This window comes from Tasmannia lanceolata, unplaced genomic scaffold (assembly GCF_043159265.1).
Source record: "Tasmannia lanceolata isolate RefF3 unplaced genomic scaffold, GAP_Taslan_0.1 ptg000008l, whole genome shotgun sequence".
Lineage (NCBI taxonomy): Eukaryota > Viridiplantae > Streptophyta > Magnoliopsida > Canellales > Winteraceae > Tasmannia > Tasmannia lanceolata.
The window spans coordinates 31858032-31871444 of record NW_027518685.1 but is presented as its reverse complement, the minus strand read 5'-3'; the positions used below and the strand labels follow the sequence as shown (position 1 = coordinate 31871444).

Below are 13413 nucleotides of genomic sequence, written 5' to 3'. Positions count from 1 at the left end.
TACAAAGAGAAGAGTGTCCTTATAAAAAAAGGGGGTTTTACAAAACATTTAAAATATTTTGCCCTAATTACAAGTTAGATACAAGTTTGGATAAATAACCAGCTAGGTTAAAAAGATAATAAGATGTGTTGGTACGGACATGTAGGGCTTTTATTGAGGAAATACAAAACTTAGGTAGGATAAATAAGACTTCTATGAATTTTTTATGTTTCAATTGGATATAGAACACCTAGATGGGTCATACCCTACCTTCCAATGGGGGTGATAAAGGGTATTTTGAGCTCTTTTTTTTTTGGAACAAGATTGGCACAACTTCATCACCTGTACATTTCTTTTTTATGTCAAGTTAAGCATGCTTGGGAGAGAGTCGGGTGACATCCTCTAGCTCAATTGGTTGACTTTGTTATCCAACCTTGAGGTCAGAGGTTCAATCACAACTTACCTACCAAAAAATGGGCATAAAACAAAATTTACGCCCATTTTTCTCCTTATTTATGTCGAAAGAAATGGAGCCTTACGGAAAAATATGGTAATGTTTTTGTAAAAGACCCTAATCAAAATGAGGTGAAGGGATATCATCTCTCCATATAACACCATTCTGTCTGTATTTACACTTGTTTAAAGTCTTTATTTATTTATAAAAAAATCAATCTAATTTCATTTCTTTTTTACGTCAAGTTAAGCATGCTTGGGCGAGAGTAGTACTAGGATGGGTGACATCCTAAGAAGCACTACCCCTGTCAGAAATTGAGCCAGAGGCTCAATCGGTTGACTTTGTTATATAACCTCGAGGTCAGAGGTTCAATCCAAAATTACCTACAAAAAAATGGGCATAAAACAAAATTTGCGCCCATTTTTATGTAGAAAAATGGGCAAAATTTGTGTTTTATGCCCAATTTACGTTGAAAGAAATGGAGCCTTGTGGAAAAATATGGTAATGTTTTTGTTAAAGACCCTTATCAAAATGAGATGAAGGGATAGCATCTCCCTATATAATGCCATTCTGTCTGTATTTACCCTTGTTTGAAGTCTTTATTTGTGCTTGTCCAAAGATTCTTCATAGGTTGTTATCCAAACAGCTTATTTTAAAATTTAAGATTTAATAATCAAGCTTTCTTGAATCCTAGATTTTAAAAAAAAAAAAAAAAAAATTTAAAAATAATGCTATCTAAACAATTGATTTCTAAATAACATAAAATATTAAAAAGATGATCACACAACGAGAACAGATCTTGTGCATTTCATCATCCCCCTACTGCAGTTTTCATTGTATGATTCTCTCATTTTTTTAATGAAAACGAGATAAAGCTACAGATGTGAACGGCTCAATTTTCGAACCTGCACCGGGGAAATGATATATTAGCCCTTTTTTTAGTCATAAATAAACTAGGGGGGTGTCCAAAGTGAAAAAACTGGCGATAGAAGATTTTCATTCATCATTTTTTTAAGATTATTTACTTTAGTTCTTTAATTGCCTTTTAGCCAATATATTAAGAGAAAAGTGCATCTACACAATCGAGTAGATAAGTTATCTGCTCCGTCAGCTTAAAATACAGTGGGGGCCCAGTTTGTTAGGGTGATGCAGACCATTCATTTGATGGGCCTTGAAATAGATAGGGTGTGCCCAAAAAATCAGCTCCATAGGATCATTCCAACCCTTCGATTTCTGGAGGTAAAAATGGACGGATTAAACCTTGACATATCTGTCCATTTTTAACCTTCACAGTTCAAAGGGTTGGGATACACTAATCCCGTATATTAATTCCTTGAATCTTGACATTGGATTAATTAGTTAAATTTTTATAAAAGGGGAGTGATAAATTCACCTCCTTTTTTCCACTTTTGCACCATATCTATCTAAGGGCCTATCAAATCAATGCTTTAGATCATCCAAACAATGTGGGCCCACTTTGTTTCTGGCAGACGGAGTAGATAAGTTTATCTACTCATCGTGTAGATACACTAATCACGTATATTAATTCCTTGAATCTTGACATTGGATTAATTAGTTAAATTTTTATCAAATGGGAATGATAAATTCACCTCCTTTTTTCCACTTTTGCACCCATTTTTCCGGCTTCACCCAACAAAGGCCTAGAATGTGTCCATAGGTTCAACAGTTTTTTAATCTGGTCTTAACTCGAGCTTTTTCTAACTGCATAATTAAACTTCACCGACCAATTAACTGAGAAATGGTCACCATGAAAATCTTCAGATCCAAAAAAATCAACGCAAACGTTGTGACTCCAACAGGTGAAGGTGGGAAGGACTATTCAGATATAAAGTAAGGTTGTCAATGAAGGGAACTAGTTCTTCATTTTTAGTTCACCTGTTTACAGCGAAGCTCACCATTTGGTTCCAACTCCCATCACCTACCAAGGGTATACTTGTTGGATTTCGATAGCTAAGGCCTTGTTTGTTTTGGGTTTTGATAACCGAATGCTGAGGTCCAAAACAGATAACAATTTGCAGAGATGAGGAAAGAAGGCTACAAACTTATCCTATCACCAACTTATAGAGCCCAAGAACATGAGCCATTAAGAAAAGTGAAGCTGGTAACATTGGGGGAGAAGTCGAAAAAAGAGGTGAATTTATCAGTCCCCGGCAATAGATTAGTTTCTTAATGCGTGCTAGATTAGTTTCTTCTTCCAGGTAGATTAGTCGTCTGGACCCATCAGTCTTGTTGGTGGCCCGTAGTCCCCTTTCCAGTCTCAGGGAGGGATTCAGATAGAACCAACTCAACAACATAGGAAAAAATTCTCATTCTTCTAGGTGAAACTCTTTCCCTCCAAAGAAGGGCTAGTCTGTCTAGGGTCACTCGACCTGGAAACAACAGTTTTTCCTCAATCTAAATATGTTTCTTATGCAAACTGAGATCTTTTTCCAAAGGTGGATGAATCTGAAGCAGCAGAGATACCAATGGAGAATCGGCTGTTTTTACCTATTGATTCATTCCTTTCCCCTAATTGCCGGAAGATTCTAACTTGCAAACAAAGTATTGTCAACCCTAAAAAGCACTTCACGTCAATGAACGAGTGGGGGTTGACGTACTTCACGTAAGAAGTATTCAATGGACTGCTGCTGGGTGTCCCAAGTAATCTAAAATCTAAAGGGGAGGATTTCTCACCCCCCTCGCATTGAATATCTAGTAAACTAAGTTGCTAAAAAAGCAGATATCTCAAAAAATCAAAATGCCTATCACAAGTTAAGAAGCAGAAAAAAAGGGGATATAATATGACTAATGGGTTCTTATTAGAACAAATTACAGCAGTTTTCAGCGCACTTTTTTTCCCGAGTTTGAGCACATAAATGCATACAAACTTAGCTAAATAAAACTCTAAATAAAGCTCATATCCGATCCAAAATTACTACTGCAAAGTTTTTCATTAAAAAAAAGTACCTCATAACAAAATGAAAATTGAAGGGCAGAGGAGCACACTTCAACTCCCTTAGGCGCCAACTACTTCGACCTCGGCCTCTACCACTGGGTCCTCGGCAGGCCTGTCCAGCTTTACTCCAACATCTTCAGAGTAATCACCATGAACCTACACGCAAGCAGCACCAAAAGAAATTTTCAGAATAGTAATAAGCAAGGGACTACCAAGCACGATCCATATAACAAGTATACTTCATTTGACAAAACCCAATTTAATTGTTCATTATTTTCTGCTATTATGTGTAATACATACCACTAAGTTCTTGACTCGATCTATCCAGTTCTTAAATTTTACCGCTTCTTTACAATTCAGTTGGAAATACCAACGCAAGCGTAAATGCTCATAGAAAACACATAAACCTGTAAATGTTCTTTAAAAACTTACCACGGAAATTTGACCAAGACTTCGTGGAGTGGAAGAGGTAATATGGTATTGTTAGATCCTAAAAATACTCATCAGTGTTAAAAAAAATTGAGCACTCATCAGAGTTGAGCATGTTTTCTTCATTCCAGTCCATTCACTAAAAAACCGTACATTGTGATCGATGCATTGCAAAGGCATATTTCAGTATTTGAGATTTGTGAATCAAGCTGCTTCTAGTTTTGGTTCAGTTAGCCAAGGTTTTATAATCTAGAGAGGGAAGGAGAATTATATGGATTCGAAGAGGTTTGAAAATGAGGGAAGTGAGTAACATGCCTCCATCAGCTTTCCAAGATCGAACTTGGGGGCCTTCAGAATCTTGACTTTACGAATGAAAACATTCTGCAGGGGATAGATACTGGATGTGGCCTTCTCAATCTCCTTCCCAATCACCTCAGGAATGAACTTCTGCACCAGCTCCTTCAGATCACAAGATGTTGCCTGGTTCACCATTATTTCCCTCATCTTCCGACGAATCTGACAGCACCAAAAAATAAGTTTTAGGCGTATTACAAATATCTTTTGGATTTAATTTTTAATGATAATAAATGTATACCCAATAATTAGTATCCAGATGGCAATCCCAGACCAGTGTCATATATTCATCTGAATTACACTTACATTTTAAACAAAAAATAAAGCACCCATATGCATGGGTTTTAAATTTTGACTTCGGATTTCGGTCAAGACCGAAACCGAAATGTATAGAATTTCAGCAGAAATTTTGGTTTCAGTTGAGTCCGAAACCAAAACTGAAATTTAAAACCATGCCCATATGCTTAACAGCAAAGCAAAGCAAAAATATCCAACATAAGCAAAAGAAAATGGCTTTGCACTCACCTGTCTGATTTGACTAGATTGTGCATAGCAGGTTCGCTTAACCTGGTTAGGGCGCCTCTTGGTGAATCCAATGCAAAACATTCTCAGACCATAGCTGTCTGTTGTCTTCACATCTACATGTGCCTCAATCAAGGTCTGCCACTTACGGACAAGTGATCTTAACTTGTCTGTTGTGAAATCCATTCCCTAAATTATCCAATATGATTAGCAAGTCTGAAACATTAGACTAGAGAAAGATTAAAAATTTGAAATTTAACGGTTACCCAGAAGTTGGTGAGGACGTTCCTTCCCTGAACATCCTCTGCTCTCAATCTGATCTTTCTGTATGACTGATCCTCGTCAGCCTGAAGGTCGGCTAAGGAACACTCAAATACTCTGTGTTTGAGACCTTCAGAAGCAATCTGTCATAGAAGGAAACAAGTACAACATACGAACAGATTTAGCTGGCTTGAACAAAATATAAATAACTCATGGAATTAAAATACAGAAAGGCATGTAATAATTGAATATGCGAGGTTGCACACACAAAGCATACACGCCGCACTAGGGTTCCAGTTAGTAGGAATGGCACATTTATATACCATTTTCAGTACATGGATGGTACTTCGAACTTTTAAAACACCTTCTCTAGTCAGCTCTGTAAAGTGAGACATTCTTTGGTGATTTGAGGAAGTTTTGGGATTAAAAGTAAGCCTGGATGTTGGTATAAATGTGAATGAGGAGAACTAGAAGCCTTGTGGCTTCATTCGGTTGAATGATAGGGAGACTTCCTAATACATGAATGAGAACTAGAAGCGTTGCGGCTTCATTCGATTGTATGATAGGGAGACTTCCTAATACTTACTTTGGGATGAGTGGGGTGGGGATCCTTTTCTCGTGGGACCCAGTGGTGGAGCACATTAAGAAATAAATTTAGCCAGTAAGAGGAGACATTTCTCTCTTCTGGTGGCATAAATTTGCCAGTTAATGTCATGTCCTTGAGCAATATTCTTACAGGGTTACCAACATCATTGGAAAAAACTTCAAAGAGATTTTATGTGGAAAGGAGAGGAGAAGAAAGAACCAAATCACATGGAGAATCGGGGTAAATTGGGCAAGCCTCAATCGAAGGGTGGCCTTGCCTTGGAAACATAATCAGAAATACTGCACTTCTTGGCAACTTGTTGTTGCAATTGGGAGAGCAGTGGGACTGTCTTTGGAGAGCAGTTATCATGGATATGGGAAGGGTGTGAGCCTAGAGGGATCGATAGCAGTTGATGCTCATGGGTTTGAAAGTCCGTATTTGGAGAGGAGTTATCCGTTTAAGATTTCACACTGTCAATGTCAGGCTGGAAGTCTGAGTCGATATACCCTAGGATGATCACATCATCTCCTCCATTAGGACCTTTCTCAAATGCTCTCTAAATTGACCAAATACTTATATATCACAACGCTCCCACTAACCCTTTTTCAAATACATACCTCTTCCATGTCAATCTATAAATGGATTTTAGTAACTTGCACACCTTCAGATTACTCTCTTTGACAGAGTCAAAACCCTAAGGCTGAACCACATACGTGTCTTCCTAAATGTTTCATTCAAAAAGCTGGTTTTGACTTTCATCTATCAACTTGGTAATCAAAGTGTGCGGCTAACGCCAATGGAATCCTATGGAGTTTTGCATGGCTATAAGCCAAAAGTTTCCTAATAGCCAATACCGGCCCTTTGATTATAACCCCTTTTCTACCATTAGCCCTGCCCTATATATCTCCACCTTTCCGCTTGGGTCCTTCTTCATCTTATACATCCATTAGCACCCAACGGGCTAGAAGCCCTATGGTGGATCCACTAGAGTTCAGAATCTAGATCCCTGGGAATATATAGTCTAATTGGGATTTTATTGCTTTTAGCCACTCGTCTGCATCGATGTCCAATATTGCCTCCTTGTAGTTAAGGGGATCCGTCTCGACCCTGTTAGAGACCACACTATAATCATCGCCCATATAGACGAATCCATCATGCAGACTGATCTCCTTAAAAAAAACTGTCAAAGTATGGGAGTTTCGTTAGGCAGTATAGTGTATTTCCTCTCATGTGCCCTCTTTATTGGACTTTCAGGTTGCACTTCCAAGGCAACCATATTACTCTTGCCTACATTAAGAATGAATTCTTCCTCCAAAATGTGGCATTCTAGCTTGCAAAACAATTTTGATTGACTAGGTTATAAAACTAATAACGCTTTGTCCAATAAGTACAGTCCTTATCTCCAATTTCTAAGTGCCTATCTTTTCCACATGAGCTGGATAACCCCATATCGGATGATTACCGAGCGAGGTCGCAGCGGGGCTCTTTGAGTCCTGCATGATAGACCGTCAGATCCCTGCGTTGATCCACTCTTAACTCACTTGAACTTGTGGAATCTTGGAGTCTGGGTCTTGGATTTTATCGATTGCATGGCCGGATACAATTATATGTATATGATACATGTAAGAATTACACCATACTATGGTCTGTTTGGGCACACACCATAGTCGTGGATATGTAAATTGGTTGATTAATTAGATTAATTAATTAATTTACATAAAAGATTAATTAATTCAAAAATGGAAACTAATTCAAAAATGGAAACTTGGAGTTTCCAATTTTGATGGAAAAGAAACTTTCTAATTATAGAATTCTATATTTGGAATGTTGGTTGGTTAATTAATTAATTAGATTGATTAATCAATTAAAAGGAAACTAGGAGTTTTCAATTTTGGATGGAGAAGAAAGTTAATTAAGATAGATTTTCTTTGTGGATAATCCATTAATGAATTAATTAAAAAATAAAAAACTTGGAGTTTCTATTTAGAAGAAAGAGAGAGAAGGAAAAAGGAAAGTATTTCCATACTTTAGTTATTTATTTTAGAAACAAATCTCAAAAAGGAAATACTTTCATTATTTAAAGGTGCTTATTTAAGAAACAAATTCATGGTTTAAAATCATTTGTTTTAGAAATAGTTTCTAATTTCCTAAATGATGTAGCATTGAAAAAGTCAAACCAAGGAAGGCTATGTGAAACGAATTCGCAATTTATAAAAGTTTCTAATTCTTTTTTCAAAGGTTCACAGAAATAAGTTTCAACTCAACTCAACTCAACTCAACTCAACAAAGCCTTTGTCCCAAACTAGTTGGGGTTGGCTATATGAATCCTTTAAAAAAAATCATGAAGGTAAAAGGAATCTACCCGGCTCTAATCCTGGGTTCTAGTCGGGTTCTTCTACGTGGATCATTTTCTTCCATTCTATCCTATCCACGGTCATGTTCTCTGTTATGTTCCTAGCTATGTTGCATGGATTATTTGGCCCCTTATGCCGAATCCGTGTCGACACGCCTCCGCATGTCGTAGCCGTGTCCCGCACGAATCCTGTAATCCTGTTTTTTTCAGGCGAATCCAATTCATCATTGTCTCTTTTAAAATGTGAATCATGTATATTTTCCCTTTAAACGCATTTTCTTCTTTATTTTTTTAAATGAAAGCACATCCCGTACTCTTTTAATAAATACCTTTTTGCCTCGACCCTCGAACATTAACCCCCTTCCTCCTTCAACTCTCATAATATAAAACTCGCCTCAACCCTCTACCCTCAAAATTTTCATGAATATATATGCATATAAATTTTAAATTTTAAGAATTTTATTTTATTTAAAAATTATCGAATCCAAATCCTACTGTTTTTTTCAGGCGAATCCAATTCATCATTGTCTCTTTTAAAATGTGAATCATGTATATTTTCCCTTTAAACGCATTTTCTTCTTTATTTTTTAAAATGAAAGCACATCCCGTACTCTTTTAATAAATACCTTTTTGCCTCGACCCTCGAACATTAACCCCCTTCCTCCTTCAACTCTCATAATATAAAACTCGCCTCAACCCTCTACCCTCAAAATTTTCATGAATATATATGCATATAAATTTTAAATTTTAAGAATTTTATTTTATTTAAAAATTATCGAATCCAAATCCTACTTTTGGGGTTTGCCGAATCCGACACCTCGAATCCATGTCATTCCGACACGTGAATCCGAATCCATGAAACACTGATTCCTAGCTATCAAGTCTTTTTGATACAAGGTTACATTTCCAAATGTCCAATCTCTTGTCGACTCTCTACAATAGAGAGCCAAAATTCCTTCTTTGGTCAACCCGCTCCCCCAAAGGCAAGCCTAGGTATATAGCGGGTAAAATATCCACCTTACAGCCCATAATCCTTGCTATTCTTTGTACCACATCGGCCTCAATATTAATACTGAAGACTCTTGATTTGTGAAAGTTCAATCTTTGATCGGTTACTAATTCATAACATCTCAAAATGGCTTGTAAGGTTCATAACCTTTGCTGGGGCTGAAGAACTAAAAAGGAGAGTATCAACTACAAGGTTACCATTTCATAACATCTCAAAATGGCTTTAAGGTCAATAAACTTTGCCTGGGCAAAAGAAACCACAGCCCCAGCTCTCCAAATCTTAAAACCCTCAATTAGTCCTCTAGAACTTCCTTTTATCCATCAGTCTACTCAGTGTCTCTGCTACTATCACAAATTGAAAGTGCGATAACGGATCACCCTACCTAAGCCCTCAGAATTACTTGAAGAAACCTTTAGTGGATCCATTAATGGGGAATGAGAACCAAGCAGATAATAAGCATTTCATTATCCAGCCTACATCTACTACCAAAGCCCATTCTGCCTAGCAAGTAATCAAGACAGTCTCTATGCAATCATAGGCTTTTAACATATCCAACTTGCCTACTATACCCCTTTCTCCCATCTTATGAATGCAGACCAGCTAGGAGAAATGATTAAGGGGAGAACCCTTTTTTTTAAGTTTTAACAAAATAGCAATGATATGCAGTAAAAAACAAAAATGTGAATGTCATCTCCCTTTCTTTCCAGTGTTCAAATTTTTACTACAAAGGAATGAAAGAGCACTGGGGGTACAAGAAATGACTGAGCAGAAAAGCTTTCAAAAACAAGAATAGTGGAAATTTTCCCAGCAAACAGAAAAGTACATAATAGGCTTTTTCTAATGGTAAAGTACATCATAGGCTTAGTCTAAGAAAAGAAAAACATTGACTAACTGGCATCTTATCTACATAATTGGATTGCGAAAACCTGAACTGTAGAAAGAAAATTTTTGATTTCAAGTACGGAGTAAGGACCCATGAGTGTAACAATGAACATAACCAGCATGAATATCTCAGTTAAGCAAAATGGAGAAACACAATCACTTTGCATGGAATGCCAATACTTAAAACAAGAAATTCAAATACTTGTAGATGATATGTTCTTTCTAAAAAGGTTTAATTTCTGAAGGGTGAACCATGTATTCTACTCAACAGGCATGGCGCACACATTACTTATCACTTCTCGTAGTGAAAAAAAGTTACGAAATCCATTCAGACTGCGGGAATATTTTGGAAAAGTCTGGAAATGAAAATATTTCTAAAATCTTATCACTTCTCGTAGTGAAAAAAGTTACAAAATCCATTCAGACAGCGATAATATTTTGGAAAGGTCTGGAAATGAAAATATTTCTGAAATTTTACTTTTGTGGCACAAGATAAAAGATTACTGGAACCAAACCTATTCAATTTTTACTTAAGAGGGGGACCTTATATTGATGATAATATCACTCTACATTAACCATAATCATGTCATTTTTCCATAAATAGTAGAAAGAAAAAAAAATCCGAGGAAAATATTTTCTGACAAATGTTTTTCTTGCAAATCAAACAAGGCCTAAAAGGGTATCTTGATTTCTGTCAGTCCAGGCCCAAACCCAAAACCATAGTTTTAAATTTTGGCAGAAATCCGTAATTCCGGCCGAAATATTTCGGTTTCGGTAACAGACCGAAACCAAAATTACATTGAATCGGATTTTTACATGATTTCCCGAAATCCAACAATTTTTCACCCTTTCTTACAAAATTTCCACCGAAATGTAATGATTTCCACCGAAACTACCACAGTGGAAGTGGAAATCGTACTTTTCGGGGAAATTTTAAGAAAACCAAAATTTTTGTCAAATTTTTACATGATTTCCACCGAAACCGACACAGACATTTAAAGCCTTGCCCAAAACTAGGGATACCTGGGACCGCGTGAAAATTATAGAAAAAAAAATATAGGACTCCAAGACAACAAATAGACAGAAAAAAGGTTCCATCACCACAACAATTACTTCAAATTACTTTATCAGATAATAACAGAAATCCAAATGAAAAATTAAAAAAAAAAAAAAAAAAACAGATATGAAAAAAATATATAAGAAAAAACAAAGAGATACAGAGAAAATCACACACCTTCGTACCCTGAGTACGACTAACTAGGGTTTTTCCAACATTTCGCACATTGAAAATCGATGGTGCCTTGATATCATACCAATCCTTCTTAGCGAAAGGATCAACCCTAAAAATTGAAATCAAAACCAAGATATCCACATCAACAACTAACAATTTGAAAGAAAATAAAAAAACAATTTCAGATTTAGGTTTTTTTTTTTTTAACTCACGCCTTCTTCTTTCCTCCCTTTTTCCCCTTCGAAATCCTTTTGTTCTTCCTGAAAACAAAAAAGAAAGAGTTCGATAGATCTGAAAAGAAGGCAACATAAAAGACAAAGAGAGAGATCTAGAGAGAGAGAGAGAGAGACTGACCCGGTCGTCATTGATGAAGGTTTTGGAGTTTTTTAGGGCAGATGCGGGACAAGGGAAAAGAAGGAGGGAGCGGAAACCCTAATCCCTCTCTCGAAATGAAACCCTAGTCTCGTAAAACACTTGTATGTGTTGAATATATATAGAGCTTTAGGTAAGGGTGACATGTACCCCTGCCTCTAAATATAACTACGGAAATACCCCTCTGATGCTTAAAATGTCTATCAGAGATGGTGTGTGTTCGTATAGTCCAGTATTTTTTTTTTAAGGACTGTACGGCCTTCTTCAAGGGATGATCCGAACCGTTCATTTGCTGGGGTACAACGTAAATAGATGGATCAACGTGAGTCATCGGGCCGAACTTATGCTTGCATTTGAAACGTAATAATGAGTTCCTTCTTAGCATTTTTCGAAGTTACTAATAGTGTTGGGAGAATATACTAGCAACCATGAAAAAATTTCCTTTGCCAAAATTAATTTTTCTCCTAGACTTTGAAACCAATTTTTTCATGGTTTGCTAATTGCTTTTTTTGTTTGAACGTGAAATCTCTATAAAATAAATTTGGGAAAATGATCAAATAAATGTACATTTTACCTGAAATTGTCAGCAAAGGAGGTTGTTTTCTAAAGGGAAGTGATGTATCCGCCCCTTTTGATCACCAGGAACACCCCGTCAGTGATTGTGGCAATCAGGGGCATTGAATTCTTCTAACATAAGTACAACAACCCCTCTTTAGTCATTGATACACTGACAAGGGAGGTTCCTGGTTATCAAAAGGGGCGGATATATCACTTCCCTTTCTAAATTACAAATGAAGTGAGGAGGAGGGAGAAAACTTAGCCCATTTTCGGACGAGAATACCCCTGTAGCCTTTTCAATGTATTTTTTTACTTCTTCATCTTTCATCTTTTTACCTCATCTTCTCCAACTCCACTTTCACTGTAGCTTGCCTCCTCTTCTCTGTTTCCCACCTACAACGACGGCCACAACGGCAATGAGAACCCCAGGAGCGATCGAAGTTGAGGTTGGTCCCTTCTCATCTTATATTTTCTCCCATTTTTATTTTTTTTCCATATGGGTTTAGGGTCTTTTGGGTTTAGGGTGAAGTTGGAGGCCCTCCATCTCCATCTTCTCCTCCTTCCTTTGGTTCTAAATGAACATATTTTTGTGTGTCTTTTTTTTATTTCCTCTGGCTTGGAACCACTATTTCTGGTTCAGAACCACCAATGAGCCTCTCGGAACCACTATTGACATAGTTGGAACCACTTTTGACACAGTTGGGACCGCTATAAACACCCTTTGAACCACTATATAGAGGCTTGCAATAGTGGTTCCAAGGTGTGATATTGGTTCTGAAACGCAATAGTGGTCTAGAAAGCCTCTGATAGTGGTTCTGGAAGTCAATAATTATTCAGAAAGCCTCAATAGTGGTTCCATGGGTCTAATAGTGGTTCCAAAGGTGTAATAGATGTCTAATAGTGGTTCAGAAGGCCTAAATAGTGGTTCCATGGTTGTAATAATGGTTGCAAGGTTGTAATAGATGTTTTCAATAGTGGTTCCAAGGGTGTAGTCGAGGTTCTTAACCTCTCAACAATGGTTCCAAGGGTCTAAGAGTTGGTTCCCAGTGTCTAACAGTTGTTCCTTTGGTATAATAGTAGTTCAAAGGCCCTCGACCATGGTTCTGACATTGTAATTAGAGGTTCAAAACCTCTCAAGAGTGGTTCCTAGTGTCTAATAGTGGTTTAGAGGGCCTGAATAGTGGTTCCAAGGGTGTGTTAGTGGTTCCAAGCGTCTAATAATTGTTAAGAGGGCCTCAATAGTGATTCCAAGGGTCCAATAGTGGTTCCTAGGTTCTCAATAGTGATCGAAACACTGTAATTATGTCTAACAGTGGTTCCTAGGGTACAGTAGTAGTTCAAGGGGCCTCCACAATGGTTCAAACATTGTAAATAGTGGTTGTTAGGGTCTAACAGTGGTTCCAATGGTGTAATAGTTGTTCAAAGGGCATCAACAATGGTTCAAACATTGTAAATAGTGATTGTGAG

At 37.1% G+C, this 13413-nt stretch overlaps 1 protein-coding gene across 1 annotated transcript; it reads right to left on the bottom strand.

Moving 5' to 3' along the window:
- Positions 1–3211: 3211 nt before the first annotated feature.
- LOC143885200 (small ribosomal subunit protein eS1z) lies at positions 3212–11504 on the bottom strand. Its single transcript, XM_077389258.1, has 7 exons — positions 11371–11504; positions 11229–11276; positions 11020–11125; positions 4961–5098; positions 4698–4883; positions 4134–4334; positions 3212–3545 (listed from the first exon to the last, which is right to left on the bottom strand). Exons 1-7 carry the CDS (start codon positions 11379–11381, stop codon positions 3450–3452), a joined length of 786 nt encoding a protein of 261 aa, XP_077245373.1. The 5' UTR covers positions 11382–11504; the 3' UTR covers positions 3212–3449.
- Positions 11505–13413: the final 1909 nt, after the last annotated feature.